The sequence below is a fragment of the Meles meles genome, chromosome 11 (assembly GCF_922984935.1).
Source record: "Meles meles chromosome 11, mMelMel3.1 paternal haplotype, whole genome shotgun sequence".
In the NCBI taxonomy this organism is placed as follows: domain Eukaryota; kingdom Metazoa; phylum Chordata; class Mammalia; order Carnivora; family Mustelidae; genus Meles; species Meles meles.
Genome location: NC_060076.1, coordinates 3,100,446 through 3,123,028, shown reverse-complemented (window position 1 = coordinate 3,123,028; position 22,583 = coordinate 3,100,446). Strand labels below are relative to the sequence as shown.

Below are 22,583 nucleotides of genomic sequence, written 5' to 3'. Positions count from 1 at the left end.
GGGGAGCAGGTGGGAGGGGCACAGAGACCCCCCCACCCCCCACTCCCGCCTTGGCTGCTCCTAGACAGACAGACATATGTGGTCAGTTAGGACGCGTTGAGCTGAGGTTCGGACCCGCGTCTGTCTGCCCACACGGCTGGCCGCCTCTGCGTTGGGATGCTGATGGCAGCCACCAGGCACCTGGGTTCCCCTCCCCTGGGGGCTGATGCAAGTTCAGAGTCAGACCCAGGGCCTCGCCCATGGGAAGCATTGCAGGGAGACCCCGAGGGCCGCCTCGCCCGCGCCTGCGACTTCCTGTTGGGTCAACACCCAGGAATGCTGCTCGAAGTGTGTGATGCCCCAACCCTGTCCCACACCCCCGCATTGGCCCCTGCCATCTCTGGCGTGCGGGGGGATGAGGCGAGCCGCTGGTGGACCCCGGGCAGCGGGTCACGCACGCCTCCTGCAGCCCCAGTGGGCATAGGAGATGCCCCGGGGAGAAGCTCCGCACATGGGCACCGCCTCCACGAAGGCCACCTTCCGCTCCCTGCCAAGACAGCCTCCTCAGCGGGCTGGCCCAAGGGGACTGGGCATGTGGGGGCGGGGAGTCTGGTTTGCCAGAGGCTGTCTCGGCAGGGCACAGACCGGGTCGGACAGAGCCCCCAGTCTCCCCGGGATGCTGCGGCTGTTGAAATTGTCCTGACTCTGTGTCTGGAAGCCTCTTGTTTCCCTCCCGGATGGGGCTCCCTGGGGAGCTGATGGCACTTGAGATGGTGGGGGGGGGGGGCCATTGCCCGGCCCTGGGCGGAAGACAGTCCCCAGCAAGGACACAGAGTGGCCAGGCAGGGGGACGGGCTAGCTCTGCCTCTAGTGAACCAAGAGACACAGGAGGAGGAAAGAAGAAAGGAAGCAAGACAGACAGACTGGGCTCTGCTCTAGGAAGCTCTCTCCTTTACCCGAGGCTGGCCAGGAGCGAAATGAATGGCCCTGGTAGGGGGTGAGTTCCCCATCACCACAAAGGCATCCAGCTGGGCCCAGGTAGCACGAGGCAGAAATGGCCGAGTCGGGTTCCTGCTGAATAGCCCCCCGGCCACCACCTCTTTCACATGCCACTGAATTCGAGGCTTGTGACTGTGGACAACTACTCTGCAAATCCCATTCCGCAGGGTGCCGAGGCCGGGCCAGGTGGTAGTGGGGTCACATGCCTTCTAGGGCCCATGGAGTCTGTGCGGTATCACAGGAACACAGCAGGGACCACTTGGCACCTCTGGGGTGAGGGCTGGGGGCAGTGGGGCCGGTGGGCCCTGAGCCCTGTCCCCTGCCCTTGCGGCACGCCCAGCTGTGTTTCATGAGCCCGGGCTCCCTGCTCGCTCTGGCTTAAAGGGGAGGCCCCGTGCATGAGGAGGTCTGGAAAGCACTGCGCTCAAGACGGATGTGACGGAGAAAATAGGTACCTCGACTCTCCCAGCCTGTCGGGGAGGTTCCCAACTTGGGCATGACCAAGCCGAGGCCTGGAGAGTCCGACAGTGTTCCTGCGACCCCGCCGTGATGAAGGAGACAAGGAGCTGGGTCTCGAACCCCAGTCCCTTTTTGCTCCAGACCCGCCATGTTCCCGGTCAATGGTGAGGTCTGAATGGATAATCAGGCACTTGGCAAGGGTCTGCAAGTCCCCAGCCCTGGACCTCCCTGGGCCCCAGAGCTGGTGTCTCCAAGGTCTGGAACATTACCAAGCAGACTTGGCCAGGAAGGCCCCGCCCTGCCCCCCCCCCGCCCCCCCCCCGCCGGCCCCAAGAGAGGGCAAAAGACGACGCAGCCCAGTGCTGGCCCTGAGGAGCGAGTGATTGTAACCTGGCTCGTCCTTTACGGAAAAAAGAAAAAAAAAAATCCCCTTGTAGGCCGCTTCCCAGGCAGTTTCGTTCCATCCAGGCCTGGGGCTTGGAGAGACGGCGGCTTTCAGACACGCGCCACCGGGAAGGGAGGGCTGGGGCTCTCCGTCCATGGGGAAATTGATTTCCTCCTGGGGGACCGGCAGCCCCATTGAGGAGGACTCCGTTATCTCCATTATTCAGGGTGGTTGGGTCTCCCCATCTCTCTCTTTCTCTCTCACACACACACACACACACCAGCAGCAACAAACCCCAACCCCACCTGGCCTTCACCGACCCTCTCCAATCTCCCTGGTCATCCTGCTTCCTTCGCAGGGACGCAGCCACTGTTCAGTGAATGTGGCCCATGTGTCCGCTCAGTGCCCGGGGCAGGGCTGCGGGGGCGATAGGACCAGAGGGTGGTTGGGGGTGGGGGAGGGTCAGAGAACTCAGAGTATCGGGTGAGAGCTGGCCCCTGCACACATCGTCCCCCGATGGGATTTACAGAGTACTGGGGAGCCAAGGAGGGCGAACACACACAGTAGTGACTAGAGAAAGTTCCGGAGAGTTGGCTAAGGATTCTGATGTGCCACAGGCGGGCAGGGAGAGTCTGAAGATGGACCATAACACCTGGGGGGCAGCTAGAGGGGCTGGAATGATGCGAGTTTCAAACGCAGCCATCCGCCCCCCCATCCTTCCATTTCCTCACCAAAGTGTCTGTCCCTCCACCCACGTCCATCCCCATCCATCCGTCCATCCACCCTCCCACCTGTCTGTCCATCCCCCCACCCAGCCATCCACCCACCCGTCTGCCTACCCACCCTCCCACTTGATGGGGACGGGGAGCTGCTGAATGAGTGAAAATCAGCCACTCCTGGCTGCATTTGCCTCTGGACCCCTAAAGGGCCGGTTTGAGCCCAGGCTTTGTGACAAACGGAGTGGGTGCCCACTCGGAGCTGGATGGCGCAGGGGTGGGGGTGCGACGAGGGGTCAGACCCTGAGGCATGGGCGTGGAGAGTTCAGGTCCACGAGGTCGTCACTGGGCTCTACCCCTGTTCTAGAAGCCGGTTATCCCCGGTTCGAGCCAGGGAACCTCTGAGAGGTCAAGTGACCTGTCTGTGCCCGCGTGGCCCACCCGCTGGCCTCCAGGGGACTCTCTGGGGCTCACGGGCCCTTCCTCTGTCCTGAACCAGGGGTCATGTCAACCTACGCCATGTGTGTGCGCTACGACGGCATAGAGGTGGACGACGGTTACTGTGATGCCCTCACCCGTCCTGAGCCCGTCCAGGAGTTCTGCGCCGGGCGGGAGTGCCAGCCCAGGTACCTGCCACCCGGCGCCCTGGGCGGGGGTGTGGGGGCAGCTGGGGGGTTGCTTTCCCTCGGCCCCGAGGAGCGGCAGGAGTTAGCTAGCATCCTGCCCGTGCCACGGGCTTTGTGGGCGGGGGACTGTGGGGTGGGCGTGCAAAGCTGGCCTGCCCTGTCCCACGCTGCAGCACAAAGGCTCAGAGACTGGGCCCTAAGCACGTCCTCTTCCCAGTCATGACCTTAATGGGGTCCCCAAGGCTATGCACCTCTCCTCCTCCAGCTTGCCCCTCTGGGCCCTCTGTCTCCTGCATATTTGCTCCCTTCTGAGAAGCTGGTTATGTGGCCGGGGCCTGCCCTTGCCCCCGGGAGCCCCCATGGGGGGCAGCACAGGGCTCGGGGACACCGAAGCATGACCTCACATAGGAGAAGGAGGAGGGCACTTTGGGTGGAAGGAACAGCATGAGCCATGGAACCAGGCCGGGACGCGGGTCCTGAAGTGGCTGGAAAGCCAGGGGCTGTGGGGAGGGCAGGGCAGGAGGCAGGTGGAGGCCACGTGGGCTGCTAGACAGGCTGGTGGAGCGCAGGCTCCGGGCACGGGCCCCCACGCCCGACCTTGGGTGACTCCTGGGGGGCTCAGGGTCGTCGGGGCAGCGGGCGCACCCCGGGGCCTCACCAGCTCCCCGGGGGACTCAGCCCCGTGTGACTGTGGACGCGGTGGGGGGTACATTCTCCCGGGCGTGGGGCTGCACGGGGTTCCCGCCGCGGGGAGGCAGGGGCGGTCTCTGAAGGCGGCCCCTCCCGAGGCAGGTGGGAGACCAGCAGCTGGAGCGAGTGCTCGCGCACCTGCGGCGAGGGCTACCAGTTCCGCATCGTGCGCTGCTGGAAGATGCTGTCCCCCGGCTTCGACAGCTCCGTGTACAGTGACCTGTGCGAGGCGGCCGAGGCCGTGCGGCCCGAGGAGCGCAAGACGTGCCGCAACCCGGCGTGCGGGCCGCAGTGGGAGATGTCCGAGTGGTCCGAGGTGAGCGCGTGCGCGGCCGAGCGGGTCCCCGCGCCCAGGGGCCGCGCACGGGCCGCCCTGACCCCGCGCTCCCGCGCCTGCCCGCAGTGCACCGCCAAGTGTGGGGAGCACAGCGTGGTGACCAGGGATATCCGCTGCTCAGAGGACGAGAAGCTGTGTGACCCCAACACCAGGCCCGTGGGGGAGAAGGACTGCACGGGCCCCCCCTGCGACCGCCAGTGGACTGTCTCCGACTGGGGCCCGGTGAGGGCAGGGCCCGGCTGGGGCGCGGGGGGTGGGGAGGGGCGCCGCCACCCCTGCCTGGGGACAGCCCTGCGGCCCCTCAGTCTCCCTGTTTGTCTCAAGAAAGGACGTGGGGTTAGAACACCTAACCAGCCGCTCTCCCTGTTATTATGAGGAATCTAACCCTTTCTCGTGACCTCCCCATCTGTCTCTGGGGCTCTTGTCTGTCACAGATGCTCAGCTGCTCACCGGGGTCCCCTGTGGGTGCTGGGTACACGGATGACCTTTTTAGGTATTTCAGGTGTGCTTTTCTGTGTCTGTTTTTCACCGAGCATGGAATATTTCTGTAATTAGAACAGAAAATGTTATTGAAAAAGTGGTTGCCAGGGCGACTGCTCCCTCCCCCACGCTGCTGCCCGGGGAGCCGTCGTCCTCTCTGGGAATGCAGCAGGTGGGGGGACTTGGAGAGGGCCCCGCCCCTAACCCCAGCCTCCCCCCTGCAGTGCAGCGGGAGCTGCGGCCACGGCCGAATGATCCGGCACGTGTACTGCAAGACGGGCGACGGCCGGGTGGTGCCGGAGTCGCAGTGTCAGATGGAGACCAAGCCTCTGGCCATCCACCCCTGCGGGGACAAGAACTGCCCCGCCCACTGGCTGGCCCAGGACTGGGAGCGGGTGAGTGCCCCGGGGGCCAGCAGCCGTCTGTTCCCGTGACCACCTCGTCTGCCCACTTGCCCCTCCCGACCAGTGGTTCTCACCAAGCTGCCGCGGGTGGGCCCACTACGAGCCCCGTCCACTTGGGACAAATTGTCATGCGCCGTTCTGTTTCAAAACAGTTGGTTTCTGCACAATTGCTCTTGATCCAAGGTGTCTGGGGCCCGATGGTTTTCGACCAAAGAGCTCACCCATGTGCCAGGGACGCCCGCGTTTCCACCTGGTCCTTTCAGACCGGGCCGTATTGTGCAGTCGTGTTTGCGATGTTCTGGTCCTCTGGCCTCTGGCCTCTGACCCGGCCGCATCTGTCCCCTGGCCTCAGTGTAACACCACCTGTGGCCGAGGCGTGAAGAAACGGCTGGTCTTGTGCATGGAGCTGGCCAACGGGAAGCCACAGACCCGCAGTGGCCCTGAGTGCGGGCTCACCAAGAAGCCCCCCGAGGAGAGCACCTGCTTCGAGAGACCTTGCTTCAAGTGGTACACCAGCCCCTGGTCCGAGGTGAGCACGGCACCGGCCCCTCTGCGCTCTCGGGCCAGCCCTGAGTTCTGGGGCTGCCATAAGCGGCCCTCACTCACCCCTGCTGTGGTCTCATGTGTCCTTAGCAACAGTGCCCCTCCTGGACCCCCAGACCTCTCTCCACCTAGTGATGCCATCTGCTTTCAAGGGGTGGCAGAAAGGGAGGCCCGAGTGGTCTTTGAATGTCACTGGGGAGGGGGGCAGAGAACGGGAGCCCCGGGGCCAGCGCCACTGTGGCTAGGCCATGTGACCTGGGGTCTCCAGAGCCTCCGGCCTCAGCGTCCCCGTGGGCATCATATTGGGGGGAGCAAGAGGGACATGAGATGGACACTATGCGGTGTCGCGTGGGACGGGGAGTCCTGGACACTCGGCCGTGATGTTCTCCCGTGTGCCTCGGACACACACACCCCAGGCTTCTGTGATCTTGGTCGCTAGGACGGTGGAGGCCAAATGCCCAAATTTTAGAGTTCAAGGTGAAGATCTGGGGAGTCTGTAAGACAGGGTGAGTCTGGGGGGTCCATGAGTGCTGCTCCCCCACGTGGGCACGGGGCTCCCCGCAGAAGGACTTAAGGTGACGCCAGTCTTGCCCCACAGGGGACCTCTGCCTCCTACAGCACGCACGCTCGTTCAAGAGCAAAACCGCGCCCGTTCATCCACTCTGCGTGACCCACGGAAGGACCCACCTGGGGAGAAGGAAAGGGGCTGAGGGTGGGGGTCAGGGTCCCCCCGAGTGGCAGCGCCTGGCTTGGGGGGGCATCAGGTTGGGCTGAGGGGCTGGTGAGGGAAGAGCCGGCTTCCGAAGACGGGGCGGCTGCGGAGGTGGGCCCGGGGCTTCCCCGGTGCGGGTGCTGTGCTGGGGGCCGGATGCCAAGACCTGGAAGTGAGGGGAGCCACAAAGAGGGAGCAGGTCCCCCAAAATGGCCTGAGAGCTCGGGAGGATACCCCCGTATTGCCCTGTTGACGATGGGTGGGTGCGGGGTGCCGGACGCAGACGGAGCGCGGTGGGCCTGCAGACCTCTGGCGTCTTGTCCCTGCAGCCGCCCCTCCCCGGGACGCGGCTCCATAAGCGTTCACTCCTCCCAGCGGTCCTTCCTCTCCACTCCGCGCCGGGCAGAGGGTGCCCTCCAGGGGCACAGTCCGAGGCTCCTCAGGGCACCCACCCGCAGCAGACGGTCCTCTGTGCCAGTGACAATCTGACCTCCTCTCGCCCCCGACGACGCTGGGAGTGGGCAGGTGGTCCTCCTGGCTGAGTCCAAACCAGTTAAATGGGGCGCGTCCAGGGCTGGGGCCTTCTCCCCCTTGGGCCCCTTAGGGAACCGAAGGCTCAGGTCCCAGATGTGCCCGGGTGATGTGGGGTCACCCGTAGCTGGGGGAGCAGGAGGGATCCACCGCCCATCGGCTCTTGGCAGGAGGCTGGCGGGGCATCTGGGGTCAGCAGATGTCCCTGGTGTTCGGGGTAGCTCGGCGGGGTTTTCCAAGGGGAACATCTGGACGGGGGAGCCGCGGGTGGGAGTGGCGACCTTGGAAGAATGGTTTAATTGGCCCACGACAAACACAGATCTTTTACTGGAAACCAGTGTTCTCCCTCAGCCGTGGCCCCGTGAGTCTGGAGCGTTCTGTTCCACGGGCCCCGGGAAAGCTGAAACCGAAGGACGCACCCAGGGACAGTGAGGAGGGGGGGCATGACTTCATGGTGCAAATGGTGAAGCTGAGTGGTCCTGGGTGGGGACGAGTGTCAGGCTTTGTGGACCCCACCCCCCACCCCCGCTGGCCTGCTGAGACTCAGCAGCCCTGGGGGAGGGGTGGGCTCCCTCTTTGGCCCGAAGCCCTGTCTTGCCAGGTTGGGAGGGGAGCTTAGGTCATGCTGTCCCTCTATCAGTGCACCAAGACCTGTGGTGTGGGCGTGCGGATGCGAGACGTGAAATGCTACCAGGGGACAGACATCGTCCGCGGCTGCGACCCGCTGGTGAAGCCCGTCGGCAGGCAGGCCTGTGACCTGCAGCCTTGCCCCACGGAGCCCCCAGGTGAGAAGGGGGAGGCCGACAAAGGTGGGCAGAGCCAGAGGCTGAGGGGTGAGCAGGTGTCAGCCAAGGCGCCAGGAGGATTTAGTGGTTTAGTGGTTGTGACGTCAAGTCCTACCGGGAAGCAAAGTCGCCCCCCCTCCCCCCAGTGGCTGAGCCTGGCTGGGAGGTGAGGTGAGGTGGGCAGGGCAGCAAGTGAGACCTAACTGGGCTCAGGGTCCCCAGGAGCCGTGCAAAGACGGGCATCTGGCTTCAGAAGGTGGGGCCAACTGTGGGCGAGGTCCCCCCATCCAGGATGACTCCACCTGAACAGGGCGCACAGCTCAGGGGCCGGGCACAGGAGGCTGGCTGGTGTGGGCCGACGTGGGGCTTGAGTGCCTGGAAGAGGGGCCGGGTGCTGGGCTCCGCGGGGGCACCCGGGAAGGTGATGAGTGGCTTCGTGCCTGCTCAGCAGAGGGGACGCCTGTGTGCCTGTGGGCCTCCTGGGAAGTGAGGTCAAGGAGTCCTCTGGACCTGGCTCTGGGCATTGCCCTTCCCGTGCACAGATCAAACCCCTGGGGGGATGCTGGGCCATCCTGGGTTGCTGGGAGCAGGAGCAAGGGAGGGCTGGCAGAGGAGCGGTGCGCAAGGGCCTGGAGCGGGCTGGGGGGCCCACCGCCCCTGCTCCTGGGATAACGGGCAGGCGGGGGCCACCTGCCCCCGGGGTGCTCTGCTGCCTGGACCACCCGCGAGGAGCCCCAGCTCCCGCAGTTGGGGAGAGGAGGTGGGGGACCGGTCCTGTTGAGTTCTCACCCCTCGGCCGCCTCTGATGCCCTCCTCCCCTCCCCCACACCGTGTCCCTCCCCCAGATGACAGTTGCCAGGACCAGCCAGGCACCAACTGTGCCCTGGCCATCAAGGTGAACCTCTGCGGCCACTGGTACTACAGCAAGGCCTGCTGCCGCTCCTGCAGACCCCCGCACTCCTAGGCCCCATGACGCCCCTCGGACACCCGAGCGCCCCGCCCCTGGGGGCCCCCCACGGACACCCTTCCCGAGGGCGCCCGGGCTGTGAAGACCAGCCACTGAGCCTCTGCTCTCCCCGCGGGGACGGAGAGCACCCCACAGAGCCGCCCCTGCCTGGGAAGGCGTTCTTGGAGCGACGAGGACAGTGTGTTTGTGGTTCCCACCCCCCAGCACCCGGCCTGGCGCCCAGCCCCACCGGAGGAGCCTGGGAACGTCCTCTCCCCCAGCGGGACTACGGGGTAGAGGAGGGCTGGGGCGGCCAGGGGGTCCAGAGGCCACCTCGGACCCGGACCCCGTCTAGGCGAGCTCCTTCCAGAGGAATTGTATCTCTCAACTAGCATCCACTTGCCTCGTTACACGAAGCTGTCGCGCACGAGGGACCCGCTGCACTTTATGCCCCGGGAGGAGGAGGCACCGTTTCTCACGCTAGGGTATCGTCGTCCGTCAGTACTCCTGTATGTCAATAAAGTGGTCGTATTTATGGCGGCATCGAGGGCTCCTGGTGGCTCCGGCAGGAGGGGTGGGGTGGAGTCGGGCTCAGAGAGTCGGGCCGTCCAGCCCGTCCAGCTCACGAGTTCCGGAATGTTTGCTGAGGCCGCGGGCAGAGCTGCAGCGTCTCCCTGGAGAGGGGCCCGTCCGGGGCAAGCAGACAGAGGTGGGGCCCCTGCATGGGGGTGAGGGGGACGGGGGGGGCATCAGGACTCTGATGTACTCAGAACTGAGCCAGTCTCATGCCCACTCGCTGGTGTGGAAGCTGGGGACGGGGCTCAGGGGCCTGGAGGGATTGCGTGTCCTGAACCTTGGTGGGGGAGGGGGAAGCCCCCGCCTCTGGGTGTGTGTAGGGGAAATCAGGCAGGTGGGCGCTCAGGAATGTATTTCATTGTTACCATTTCCGGACCTCGTAAAAGGGCTAATCTGGACTTGGTGGGGGAGGAGGGGCCCCAGGAGGGCTTCCCGGAGGAGGTGATATTTAGGCCAGTCCAGCAACAGGAGTCCTTCCCCTGGATGAAGGGGTGGGGAAGGGCGTGCAGAAGAGGAAGCAGTGAGCACAAAGCCTCTGGGGGACGGAGGCCGTGGGGAAGATGCTGAAAGCAACCTGCTCTGGCTTCGGTGGAGGGAAGGAGGACTGGGCGTCCGCCCACCTCTGGATGCGAGAGGACCATAGGGCCCAGGAGGCTACAGGAATTGTCTCCTTCAGGGACAGGTGGCTTCCCTGGGATGCACGGCCTGCCGCTCCCCAAACAGGGGCCAGAGCAGGGTCCACTGCACCGTGTTCGGGACGGCATCGTGGGGGGCTGTTATGGGGTGGTTGTTGGAGGGCACTGAGGCCGTGGGGTCCCCAGCTCAGTTCCAGGAGAGGTAGGTCACCTCAACCCAGGGGTCTGGGCCCCCGATGCACCCTGCTGGTCACCCTCTCCTCTCCCTCCCCCCACCTTGGCCTCCCTCCCCCTCCCGGCTTTCCGGCAACACCTGCACTCACTGTGGGCTGGGCTCTGTGTCACAGGCACCCTAAGAGCCCCGTGGAGTGGGCATCGATCTCACCCCCACCGTGTTGCTGCCAGCACAGTCCCAGAGACCATCCAGCCCTCGTCCCAGGTGACCCAGCCCGTCTCCTCTGCCCCGTGCTCCAGGACCTCAGAGCCTAGGCCAGTGGCCCCCAGCCCCGGCCCGTAGACACGACCGCCCTGGGAAACACCCTGAGACACGGCGCTGTGGCGGACCTCCTGGATCCGTCCTCCTCCTGGAGAGGACCGGCTGACTCCGCCCGGCTCGGGGCTGCACCCACCCTTCCCGGGAAGCGCCAGGGAGGGCTCCGGCCCGCCTGGAGTCCCAGGGGGTCTGAAGGCAGCGGCAGGCTGTGGTGCTGGAGAGGACTTTTATTGGTTTTCGCTTTTCCCAGGGAGCACCCGCTCCCCGCGGGTCCCCTCAGTGTGGCTGCGTGAGCTCACACGGAGGGGTGCTTCTCTCATTCCAAGAGGATCTATGAATCTACACAGAAACTAGAGACCGGAGAAGGAAAGAGGAACCCGGAACAGGACCGCCGCGGCTCGCCCCCCACCCCAGCCCACCCCCCAAGCAAATGCACAAAACAAAGTCATGGGGCCCCACAAAGGCGGGGAGCTCGGGCTGCGGGAAAGTCAGGGACGGATTCCACTGGTGTGTCCAGACTGAGGCAGGAGGAGAAAGGAAGGAGAAGTAATCCAGAAAGCTAAAAACGGTTACGTCTTCCCCAGCTCTGCTCATGCCCGACCACTCCACCCTTTGGAGCTTCTGGCAAGAAGCAGGTGCTCAGGCTGCCCACGGCTCAGGGACCCTCAAAGCTCAGTTTGTTTTTTAGGAAGGGTCTTAACTGTGGAGCTTGGCCTGTCTCCCTGGCAGACAGGGGCGACCGGACCCTGGGGGCTCCGTGGCGGGCCCCAAGAGGGCAGGGGGCTCTGGGGCTGCTGCAGAGTAGGGAAGGCTCCTCCGGCTGGGTCGGGGAGCTGCGTTCCCCATACCCGGGCCTGAAGGTTTGGAGCCTTTTCCTGGGGTGGCCATTGGGCATCGCTTCCCCATCTGGAGGGAGGGAGCTGGAGGGTGGGCTCCCAGGGGGACCCTGGCCCTGCCGGGGGTTGGTGGCAAGTAGGCTCAGAGGTCCTCCATGGACCAAGGGCAGGATCACAGGCCTTGCTCCCAGACTCCCCGCTGAGACACGGGGGCTGGGTGGGAGAGCTTGGGGTGTCTCCCTGGGGGACCAGAGCTTGAAGGGCTCCCGGAGCCTGAGGCCCAGGGGGTGGGGGCCTGTCCCAGGCCTCACGGGGAGATCGGGGGTCTTTCAGGTCCTGATCATTGCTCTGTCTGCCCACCCCCCGGAGCTTCAGACCTGGGCACGTCCCAAAGGGTGCACGCTCCTAAGGGAGGTGGTCGGCCCGTGGCTTCCTCCTGCCTCTGTGCCTCCCTCTTCCACCAGAAAGCCGGCTGGGGCTGTGAGCGGCCCCTCCAGCTCTCGGAGGGCGTCTGCAGAGGGCCCGGCCCAAACAGTGTCTCAGCAGCCTGGGGCGCGTGCGTGCGGGGGAGGGAGGGGAAGGCGGCGGCCCCCCCCCAGGACAGGATACTTGGTCTATACCTGCTTCCAGGCTAGTGGCATTGTGCCTGCCGCTCCTTGTTGAACAGGTGGGAAGGCGGAGGCCCAGGGGTCGGGGGACGGGGTCAGGTTCCCAGGCAGGGATGGCCATGTTCCCGGGCAGGGCAGCCTCATTGCCGGGAGCCTGATGTCTCCACCCTGGAGCCCTGCCCTGTCCTGCAACCTGCCACCTGGGAGCCTCGGCTCACCTGTGCCTGCCTGTCTTCCAGCCCCGGGCTCCGAAGCCCCTGGCTCTGGTGGCCACGTGGGTGCTCACTGCGCCTTACCCCTGCCGTGAGCCACCAAGCTCCCCCGTGGGCCCCCGTGGTGACAGGGAGGCGAGGAGGGCTGGCCTGAGCCCAGGTCCCGGCCTGGGGCCAGGCCGGTGTGCCCTGGACACCTCACCATGGTCTGGGGAGCCGTGGGGTGGGCGGGGCAGCTCAGACGTCGGTGCTGACGCTGCGGCTGCGGGAAAAGGCCTCCCGCATGGCCGACAGGCGGTTGGGGTTGAGCGCCTGCAGCCCCCCAAAGCCCCCGGGGGACAGCTCCGCGTCCTCCTGGCCGATGCTCTGGTAGGCCACGCGCTCCCCGCCGTTGCGCACGCCCTCGTCCTCGGGCTCCTGCAGGAAGAAGGTGGGCGGCTCGTAGTGGGAGCAGCTGCGGCAGAGGGCGCGGGCCTGCGGGGTCTTCTGGCTGAAGGAGGTGGAGGCGGCCGGGTAGAGCGCCGGCCCGTTAGTCAGCACGAGGTTGCGGCTGCCGGGCAGTGGGGGCAGGTGCGAGTGCACGGCGAAGTCAGGCTCCTCCTCGTCCTCCTCCGACTCGTCCTTCTTGCAGCAATAATACTGCAGGCAGAGGGCTGGTGAGCCCCGGCTCCCGCCCACCCCCCATGCGGGGCGGCCACGTTGTGGGGAGCACACTCTGGCCAGAACACCCCCTCCCCCCCCCCCCCCCCCCCCCCCCCCCCCCGCTGAACACTGCAGGGAGGACCTGGCTGGTTTCATCCCTGCAGGAGGCAGGCGCAAGGATTATCGCCATTTCGCAGGTGGGGAAACTGAGGCACAGAGGGCTCAGGCAGCCTGAGCTGGGCTGGGCTGGGCTGCCTTGCCCTGCACTTAGGGCTTCCCCTCCCCTTGGGGAGATGTGGAGGGCCCTGCAGGGTACGCTGGGAAGGAAGAGCTCAGGGGCCGGGTGGGGCCGGGTGGGGCGAGTAGCACGGCCCAGGGGCTCACCCGCGCTCCCCTGCTTGGCAGCTGCGTACCCCTGGCTAAGTGCCTCACCCCCCTAAGCCTCCGTGGCCTCTCCTAGGTGAGGTGCCCCCGGTGGCCCCCATCCTGAGCCCCCACATCTGGGTCCCAGGCCAGGGCCCTCTGCGTTGCCCCTTCTGCAGGACCCGACCCTTCCCCCCTTCCCGGGCCCCAGCCCTCGCGGGTGGGGTGGGGGGCTCCCTCCTCGCACCCCGCTCGGCGCCCGGGGGCAGTACCTGGAGCCGGCAGTAGCAAAGGACGGCAATGATGCAGAGCAGGATCACAGTCGCCAAGATGCCCCCGGTGATGACCACCGTCCCGGCTGTCATCCGCCCCCTTCTCCATCAACAGCCTGCAACACATGCCACAGCGGCCCTGCAGCACCCTCGCTTCCCCAAAGCAGCCCTGCCTGCTCGGGGAGTCGGGAGACACGCTGAAAGGGGGACGTCGAACCCCCGGGGCGTGCGCGCAGGAGGGAGGGGCAGGAGGAGACCCAGGCCGGCTCTGCCCCACCCTCTCCCGGCCTAGCGGCGCGCCCCGGCCTGCCTCCCGGTGCTCCCAGAAGATTCCGTGAGGGCGCCCTCCAGCACTCAGCGTAGCGCGCTCTCAGGGAATGGCGCCCTTCCAGCCTGGCTCTCCCGAGCTCACGCATTTTTAAATTCACCCAAACACAGTCAAGCTGAACATATGGTTTTGTAACCTAACAGGATCTTCCTTATTTTTCCATATCATTACATTTTCTCCTGCGACATGATTTCTAGGCATATCCCATCGTATGACACAACCGATCTGGTTTCTTTTAAGATCTTTTTGTTGGGGTAAAACACGTATAGCGGTGGTCTGAAAAAAAAATTCCAAGCGGATGTGTTTCGGTAAGCGCTGTTGTAGCTAAATCCTTAGAAGTGGGCTTTCTAGGCCTAAGGACAAGGCCCTATGTAAACTCTCCATCACGGCACAAGTCACAGACCCTGAAACAGGACGGACGTGCGTCCTTGGCGGTGCTCCGGTTAGCCGTTCTGACCGTCCAGCCGGGCGCCCGTGAACCCGGTCTAGAACGAAAGCTCCCTACCTGGGAGCAGTCACGGACGCTGGTTCTCACCAGACCAGAGCCTGGTCCAAGTTACAAAGGTTTGGCGACTGGCTTGCACCGCTCCGGGATGGCCAGCAGGCCTCGCCCACGGGCCAGCCGTCGCTGCTCTGACACCCTGCTCTAATTTGCCGTCCCTCTTCTGCAGGGGTACGGCATGCGGTGGGGGGCGAAATGAAGGACAGTACGGGAAATCCCAGATCGTATCAGTTTAGAGTAAAGTCGGATAGATACAGACTTCAAAAAACAAAAATACCCGGTCTGTGTTCAGCTTCCTTCCATCGGCTCCAAAACGTCTTTTTACAGTTGGTTTGTTCGAATCAGGACCCAGCTGCATTTGGCTTTTTCGACTCTGGAACATGTCGGTTCCCTCCCTCTCCTCGCCCACTCCCCGCCCCAGGTTGTTTATCGAAGAAACTGGGTCATTTCTCTGACAGAATTTTCCCTGTACTGGAGCTGGCTGGGTCTCCTCCAGTGGCCGTGGCCGTGGTCCTCTATTGCTGTTTTGTCCCCTACACTGGCTTCTGGTCACATCATTTCCAGGGACCGAGACTCCGTAGAGAATAACCAGTGGGTTCAGCTGCTGTCGGCCCAGTTCCTCCACCAGAAAGTTCCGCACTGGCCCTCACCTTGTCGAATTAACAGCCTGTGGGGTTGTCCCCAAGACCCATTATTTCATCAGGGGCCGCAAAGAGTGACCTTTCGAACACTGTAATCCCTTCTGTTTTTCTCAACTCTGGTCCTTCTCTAAGGAGCTCTCCCTAATACCTACGTGGTTATCCTAAAACACAGTCTGCAGGGGAAAGGCCCAGATGTTCAGTTCTGTATCACTTTTCACAACACGTTGGGTCCCCAAGAGCCGTGTGGTGGTTTCCTAATATCGCTGTGATCTCATGGATTTTTATATATGGACTGTACTTTTTGGGTGTTCAAAGGATCCCACTGGGATTGTGGGTTTGGAGGCCCCTCCACATTCATTCCTGTGTCCTTTGGATGGGACCCCCCCCAATCCTTGATAATAGTTGACTTTTAGGCTTGTAGGTCTCAGCCCATCTTAACCTTGGGACCTACTGTTCCTCTGCCACAGCTGGGGTCTCTTAGTGGGAAGGGGTTTGTAGAGAACATAGTCTGAGCACTGGGGGTGTTAGCTGCCCCTGGGTTTTTATTGGTTCTAGGCTTTTTCAGATACCAGAGCCAGGGAAGGAATACACACACACACATATATGTATGTGTATACACACACACACACACACACACACACATATATATATACACACATATATATATATATACATATTTGTTTTAGGAAGAGGAAAATAAAACATGAGTCTATGTTGACTTTATTCCTTATTTATTTTTCCCTACTACATATGATAATTTAAAAATAACATCACCAATCTGTTTACTAACACATCTACTGAATGGAACATGGTCCTTACTGTGTTACTCCTTTTTGTTCTTTCTCCCTGGGGTGGATGGTAAAAAGACTGTCTCAAAGTCACTTGAAATAACTCCTAGGATGGCTTTTCCAACTCGATACTCAGACTCATTTATTCCAGTGAGTTCTTACGTTTTTCTCCCTTAATTGATATAGTCTCTGCCTTGTAATGGTAGAGAACATTTGGGTCCAAAGTCAAAAGCATAAAACCAGGTGCATTCGGAGAGGTCACCCTTCCTGGCTCCCCCCGATATGTCCCAGAAGGAACGATTTTACTTAGTTCTAAGTTTACTGACCATGGCTTCTTTCTAAAAATACAAGCGAATATATCCTTCCTTCCTTCTCTTAAGCCAGAACGGCATTCTGCATATACGTCCCGCCCCTTCGCCGCCTCCCCAGGCCGCCTATCTCTGCATGGACCACATGTGCCCTGGTCACAAGGAGCCCCCCCAGGGACCCCTGCGGAACCTAGCTGCTTTTCTGGGCTCCGTCGTGCTCCGTAGTGTGGGGAAGCCGAGCTTCCTCAGCCAGGCTCTACGGGGCAGCGTTTCCATTATTTCCTCCTTTTTACGATTACAGGAACGTACAACGAAGAGCTTTATGGTGTGCACGTTTCTAAAGTTTTTGGATAAACCTTGCCAAAGACTTGCTGGAATCTGGGCCCATTTTTCCCCTTCCAGGAATGTGTGAGATTTGACATGGGATTTTCATTTGGAGACTCAAGATCTGAGCAGTTGGTGCATGGGAAGGGGGGGCTGGGCCCCTGCCCGGGGGCAGCAGGGGAGGAAGGGGTGCGGCAAGCGGGAAAGGGCAGGGGATTCCCTGCAGACTCTCCGGTTAGCCAGAGAGGGGGCCAGCACCCCGTGCACAGATGGCGGGGAGCACAGCCCTGCACTGACATGGAGAGTCTAGGCTGGGGTGGGAACCCAGACTCTGGACAGACAGATAGACAGACAGTAAGGCAGATCTGGACAGACGCAAAGTGATGAGACAACGAGACCCAGACTCACAGACGGCTCTAAACTCAGACAGAGGTGCAGACAGGGCCCAAGTCAGGAAGACAGAGTGCAGGCCACAACAGACAAAGCAGGAGCCCCGGGGACCCCCGCATTCCTGGGCACCCTGCCGGGCAGCTCCCACCCGCCTTGGCCTCCCAGCCGGCTGAGGCCAGCTGGCCTGCTGGCCCTGCCAAGGGTGCAGGCCGACCTGGGGCCGGATCCAGGGAGCTGGGTGTGCAGGAGAGGCGGCTGGCGGGGGGATGCTGGGTGGGGGCCAGGCCTGCTGTCCAGATGCATTTCACGCTTTTCCCTGAGGGGAGGCAAAGCACAGCCGACAGCCGCTGGCCTGACTCCCCTACACCCTGCCCTCCTGTGGGGCTCCCAGGACACCGCGGCCCTCCTCATCCTTGCCCCGAAGTGGCCAGGAAGCGGCAGGAGGATGGACCCCAGGCGGCCCTCGCTAGTGTCCATGGCGCCGTAGGAGGGCTGAGCAGGCCCTGGGACCCCGACTTTGCAGACGCGAGGTCAGTTTCGGAGATGAGCAGGGCCTTTCTGGCGATCCAGCCAAACCCTGGCACCCCGTGAGGTGGGCTGGAGCGCACCATTGCGGCCCACCACCTGGAATCCAGGGCCTCCCAGAGGGCACTGGTCTCTGCACTGTCCTGCCCGGCACTTGCCAGGTGGGACCCCCCAGGAGACCCCGCGGGTGTGGTGGTTCCCACGTTTGAAGATGAGTAAACCAGGGCTGGCGGGGGTCCCAGCACTAGTCGTTCCGGGGCCTGGGTAGAGGTCAGACCTGCCATATCATCACATTTTGGGGCTGAGCTGGGTCCCCATGGCCCCCCACCGTGTGAAGCACTGCAGCCCGCAGGTTTCCAGGCACTACCCAGCCCCTGCTCTCCTCTCCAAGCCTAGAACTTGGTGGTGTGTTTGCATCCCGCCTGCCAGCCCTCTGGCCGTAACTTGCTGGGGTCGCCGTGGACGTGTGTCCCAGGCTGAGCCAGTCCTTCTCTCTCTCCCAAGCCTGGCCTGTCCCTGCCGGTCATCCCACCCAAGGCGGAGAGACAGGTGCCCCCAGCCACGCACGCAGGCCGCCCGAGGAGTTGGCCCTGGCTGGGGGGAGCGGAAGCACGCAGGTGCGCAGAGTCGGCCAGGCTGCGGCCCCGCCCGGCGGAAGTGCGTTTCCCTCCCCGCACGCACAGGGACTCACACTGTGTGACTGTACCACCTTGCCCGAGTTTCTGTGTTTTATGTCCCAGAAGATAATTTCACTCCTGCTCGGTCACTGAGGGCACTTACTCAGCTCGCAAGACTCAAGAGACGTCGTGCAGGGCTTGAAGCTCTGCTGGGCAGTCCAGCGTCCCCAGGTCCTGGCACCCCGCAGCCGCCCTAAAGCCAGCCTGGTTTCCCCTCCTGCTAGTTGATGACATCGAGGGTCCCGCCGGGGGCCGGCGTACCGTGCTCAGATTGCTACTGTTAACACACGTGTCCCTCCCCAGCTCTAACTGCTCTGTCGGGTCTGGGAGGACGTTAGGGGAGTGGCCATGGTGGCCACAGGGCCCCTCTCCTGCGTCTGAGATCCCGGAGGCCCCTTGCTCGGCCTGGCTCTCGGGGTCCCTCCAGCGGCAAGCCGCCTGGTGGCGTGATGGGAAGGGTGCCGGCACAGGCCAGGCACCCAGGGCTGTCAGCAGCCACGGCTCCAACACCCGGGCCACGTCCAGCTGGAGCGTCTCCGTCTCGCTCTGCAGATACACGCACGCCGAGGGCAGCAACACCCGCGGTGGGCGCCAGTCCCGGGGCCAGGCCCGGCGAGCAGACGCGCACGCGGCTGGCGGGTCTGCTTCAGCCCGCGCCTGACATCAGTCCACAGTTACCCCCAAACACCCCCTCTGAGGGACACGTCCTCCCTCGGCCCACCCTCTGTCCTGGTGGTGTCCATCCCCAGGACGCCCTTCCAGGACGCCGAGCATGCTGCCGCCTCCTCCAGGAAGTCTTCTGGAATTTCTCTATCCTGGGAATGCCAGGGCTGGGATGTCCCACTCTACTTCGTCGTGGAGGCTGGGGACAGGGAGGCCGAGGCCAGCGACGGGGAGCAGACACGGCTCATCCATGACCTCACACAGTGCGTTAGGGGAAGACGGGCTGTCAGACGCATGTTTCTCCGACTCTCACACCTGCCTTTCTGGCTGGACCATTGCCTTTCAGACTTCCTTCCCGTGCCTGGGGAACTGCCCAGCCAGACACCACGGTGATGAGCCCGAGAGGCCCTCATCCTGCCCAATACGGGGGTGGGGGGCAAGTGAGGGAAAGTCCTGCCATGTACTTGCTGGTCACCCTGGGTCAGAGGCCTCTCTCTGGGCTCAGTTTCCTTATCCTGTAATATGGGTATGCCCGGGTTTAGATGCCAATTTCTGCAGCTCTGGACGTGAAACATCTAAGTTTGTGTCTTTAACCAGCCCAGCCTGCCGGGGGCTGGGGTGATGGAGGCGCAGGACAGACTCTGAGGATTGCAAAGGGAAAACATGGTCAGCCACGGGTCTGCGCCGTACAGCAAGATGGCGTCCCCCGGGGCGGGCAGAGCAGAGAGCTGTGGGCTTGTCGGGTGATGCTTCCCCGGGAGCCTGGAGGAGAAGGGGCTGCCCCAGTGGCCCCTAGGCACCTGTGTCCCGAGGCAATGCTGAGCGCTGGAGAGATCAACGGAGGAGGGCTCTGGGGGTCAGGGCTACAGACAGGTGACCTGCCCCGGGGTGACCCCAGGGGGCTCCTGGAAGGAGGGACAAGGAAGGGGATGGCTGAGGGAGGAGGGATAGCAAAGCAAAGGCGGAGCAGAGAGGCGCTGCAGCCCCAGGGACAGCCTGGTGAAGGTTCCTCCCCTAACGTCTTCAGCACCCTGCCAGCCAAGACGGTTTGGCCGGGATGTGCTCAATTGTTGATCTGCCCCCTGGGACCGTAAATGGTTTTAAAGCTTTATCAACGGCTATGCTTCCCTGTCTCCACCCTCGGTTTTTACAGGGACAGGCTGTGAGATGGGGCCCGTCTGTGTGCCCCCTTCCCCGGCATCTGCGGGGAGGGGGCTGGGCGGGGACGCCAGCGGCTTTAGGAGCTCTGGTTGTCTCCCGAGCAGGAAGACCCGATGGGCTGGTGTTGGGGCTGGGTTGCAGGAAACACCGGGTGGCCCAGCCAGACGCCGGCCTCCACCTGCCTCCCCCCATGGAAGCCCCTCCCCCAACCACCTTCCTCTGGCAGAAGAGCCCGTGCGGCTGCCCTCGGGACCACCGTCCTGCACCAAGTTTCAGACTCCTTTTTTCCTGTTCCTCTTGCGCCGACCCCTGCCAACCCCCCACCCCCCAGCCCTGAGCCTGCAGAGCGCAGGGCACAGAGCAACGCCTCCTATAGGCTTCTGTCCACTGCATTCACCTGAGACGCCCGGTGCTCCTTTAGGAGCCAAAGAGAAGCCGAGCCCGGCACCCTTGAGCTCCAGCCAGGCCTCTGGCTCTTCTCCACCAGCGACTTCGAAACCCACCAGACACCAGAACGTGGGGGCGCCCGGGACACACGTGGATGCCCGGGCCTCCCTGAGTCTGTAGGGAGCCCTTGGCATCGGCTTGTGGGACCAGCAGCCCTTCCAGCCAAGTGATGAGGTCGCCACTCACTTCCAGATGGGGAAACCGAGGCTGGGGGAGCCCAGCAGAGGGTCCTGCCTCCCTGCAGGCCTCTCCCCTTCCCGCTGTCTCGTCAAGGGCTTATGGAGCGCCAGCCCGCCTTTTCCTGCACAAACACGTCTGTCTGGTTACAAAGAGCTCCTGCTACCTGGAAGCCCAGGGGCCCCGTGGTCCTCGAGCGAGAGCGGCGCGGAATTCCTGTCTAGACCTTCTCCACATTTGTTCCTAATTTCACGCTCCGCGGGCTCCTGGATTCCTGTGTTTGGTAATGAACAGACAGGGCCGTGCTCAGCAGCTCTGTGGCTGGTCTCAGAGATACTCTCCAGAGCCTGGCTGGGCTGGGCCGGGTCGGGCTGGCGGCGGGGCCTGGAGGCCCACAGGCCTGGAGGGGCGCTTCCCAGTGGCCCCTGGAGATCTCCTCTCCAAGCTCCCCAGACCACAGCCCACCTGGTGCGGGGCCCAGAGAATATCCACGTGGTGGTGGGGGGGGTTGGGCACGGGGTGGGGGTTGCCGGGGAGCGGGTGCCCTGGGCTGGCCTGCTGCACGCCGTGGGCTCCTTGAAGGACTGCCAGGAAGAGCACAAGGCCCTGGCCATACCTGGCATCCGCAGGCTTCCAGAAGTTCTCCCCGCTGGAGAGCCCCCCTACCAGGGTCAGCACTGGGGAGCAGGGCCTTGCTTGGGGTTCCTGGTGTGTTCCCGCCACCCAGCCCAGAGCACACAGCAGGTGCTCAATGCTCAGAGGAACTTCGATGAGTGAGCGCAGGGGGTGGGGGGGCGCTGGCAGCTCTCGGAGAATGAAGGGGAACTTCCAGGACGGAACCAGGCAGAGCCAGGAGCCCTGGGCCGTGGGCGAGCCAGGCGACTCATCCAGCTCCTTCTTCCCCTCGACACCCCCCTACGCGGCTGCCCCACCCGCACTCCCCAGGCCACGCGGGAAGCGGGGAGCACAGGCATCTCTTTGCAAAGTGACCCTCTCACACTGTCCAGGGGCAGACCGCTGCTGGGAAAACGAAGCATCCCCCTGGGCAAGCAGGGACATCCGGTCCTTGTGTCCCTTCCGGGCGTCCCTGGATGCGGTTGAGGCTGCAAAGGGGAGGCCGTGCACTGTAGGGAGATGACTCAGTGAACACCCCAGGCCCTGGGTGGCTGGGGGGCCTGAGCCACGGCCAGGAAACTGGAGGGAGCTGCTCCGGCCGCCGCACTGGCCAGGCGCTCAGCCTCCCCACTGCCTGGGAAAGAGGACACCCCCAGCCGGGTGGCCTTCCTGCCCCCTCTGGCACCGTCCCCAGGCAGTCGCTATCTCCTTCCTCAGGAACCTTTGGGAAGGCCCTCCTGGCCTCTGTCATGGAGCCCCGCCAAAGCCACCCCTATCCTCCTGGTCCTTTGGGGGCACCGGGCGGCATGCAAACCTGCCAGTGAAGGGCCAGCCTGGGGGCCCTTTTATGAGGCAGGCTATGCGTTCCTGGCCCTCAGAGCCTGCTCCAAGCTCCGAGCTGTCCCTGTTCCCGTCGGTCCCAGAGTCCCCATCTTAGTGCAGTGTCCTGCCGGGCCAGAGGAGGGGACACTTGGGGTGCATGGGGGGGTCTATGGGGATCAGGCTCAGAGGCGTGTGTTGCCGTCCCCTCTGTGCAGAGGAGGCTTACCCAGAGTCACCCTGCACGTCTGGTGCAGAACCAGGGCTGGGCACAGACCAGCGGCCCTGAACTGCTTCCTTGGGCCCCTGGATGGTGAGGGGTGGAGGGGGGAGGAGGCAAGGCACCCACTGTCTGATGTTGAGCTCCGCTGTGTCCGGCCCCGGGGCCCCAGCCACCCCCAGACCTCTCCTGCTTGACCTCCCGTGATCTGGAAGACACACGTGCGTCTGTGCCGATCGATGCTCGCGGTTCAGGCCCACGCGACTCCAGCACAGCAAAGACATTGGCCCGGCAGCAGAGAGGCTGCCCAGGGGTCCCCCCAGCCCATGCCGCCCTGCTGAGCTTCCTCAACCTGTCTGGACAGACCACTGCTTCCCTCACACACCCCAGGTGGCTCCCCAGTACCCACATTAGAAAGAAGCACATTGTCCTGTCCTGTGCCTGGCGGGGCGTGACACCGTTCACCAACATCCTCAGTCCCTCGGCGTCTGGGCAGGTCACCATCACCCCAGTTTACAGACCAGGACAGAGAGCCAGAGCCGTGCACAGGGGGTCACGTGGTTCGGAGTGGGGGAGCACGGGGTAGGCCTGGGTGTGCCACCCCAAAGCTGGGGTCTTGTCCTTCCCTCCGCCCCCCTCCGGCTTGCCTAAAGGTGGGAGGGACAGGATAGGGGTGCATTCCCCTCCTTCCCCATTGGACTCCAAGCACCAGGAAGGCAAGACCTCGGTTGGCCACGTTTCCATCGCCCTCTGTCAGCAGGGGTCAGCA

General features: G+C 63.6%; 2 protein-coding genes across 5 annotated transcripts in view; one reads left to right on the top strand and one right to left on the bottom strand.

Moving 5' to 3' along the window:
- Positions 1-9,127, top strand: part of ADAMTSL2 (ADAMTS like 2) — a 32,219-nt gene extending 23,092 nt beyond the window's left edge. For all 3 annotated transcript variants that reach the window (XM_046023708.1, XM_046023709.1, XM_046023707.1), the window contains 7 exons: positions 3,038-3,164; positions 3,957-4,170; positions 4,258-4,413; positions 4,896-5,066; positions 5,428-5,604; positions 7,502-7,646; positions 8,492-9,127. In XM_046023708.1, coding sequence (XP_045879664.1) covers positions 3,038-3,164; positions 3,957-4,170; positions 4,258-4,413; positions 4,896-5,066; positions 5,428-5,604; positions 7,502-7,646; positions 8,492-8,610 — 1,109 coding nt within the window. In that variant the 3' untranslated portion in view covers positions 8,611-9,127. The remainder of the gene's footprint in view (positions 1-3,037; positions 3,165-3,956; positions 4,171-4,257; positions 4,414-4,895; positions 5,067-5,427; positions 5,605-7,501; positions 7,647-8,491) is intronic.
- Positions 9,128-10,508: 1,381 nt separating this feature from the next.
- Positions 10,509-22,583, bottom strand: part of FAM163B (family with sequence similarity 163 member B) — a 28,161-nt gene continuing 16,086 nt past the window's right edge. For both annotated transcript variants that reach the window (XM_046022985.1, XM_046022984.1), the window contains 2 exons: positions 13,230-13,345; positions 10,509-12,591 (listed from right to left, as the gene is read on the bottom strand). In XM_046022985.1, the coding sequence (XP_045878941.1) occupies positions 12,190-12,591; positions 13,230-13,322 (495 nt within the window). In that variant the 5' untranslated portion in view covers positions 13,323-13,345 and the 3' untranslated portion in view covers positions 10,509-12,189. The remainder of the gene's footprint in view (positions 12,592-13,229; positions 13,346-22,583) is intronic.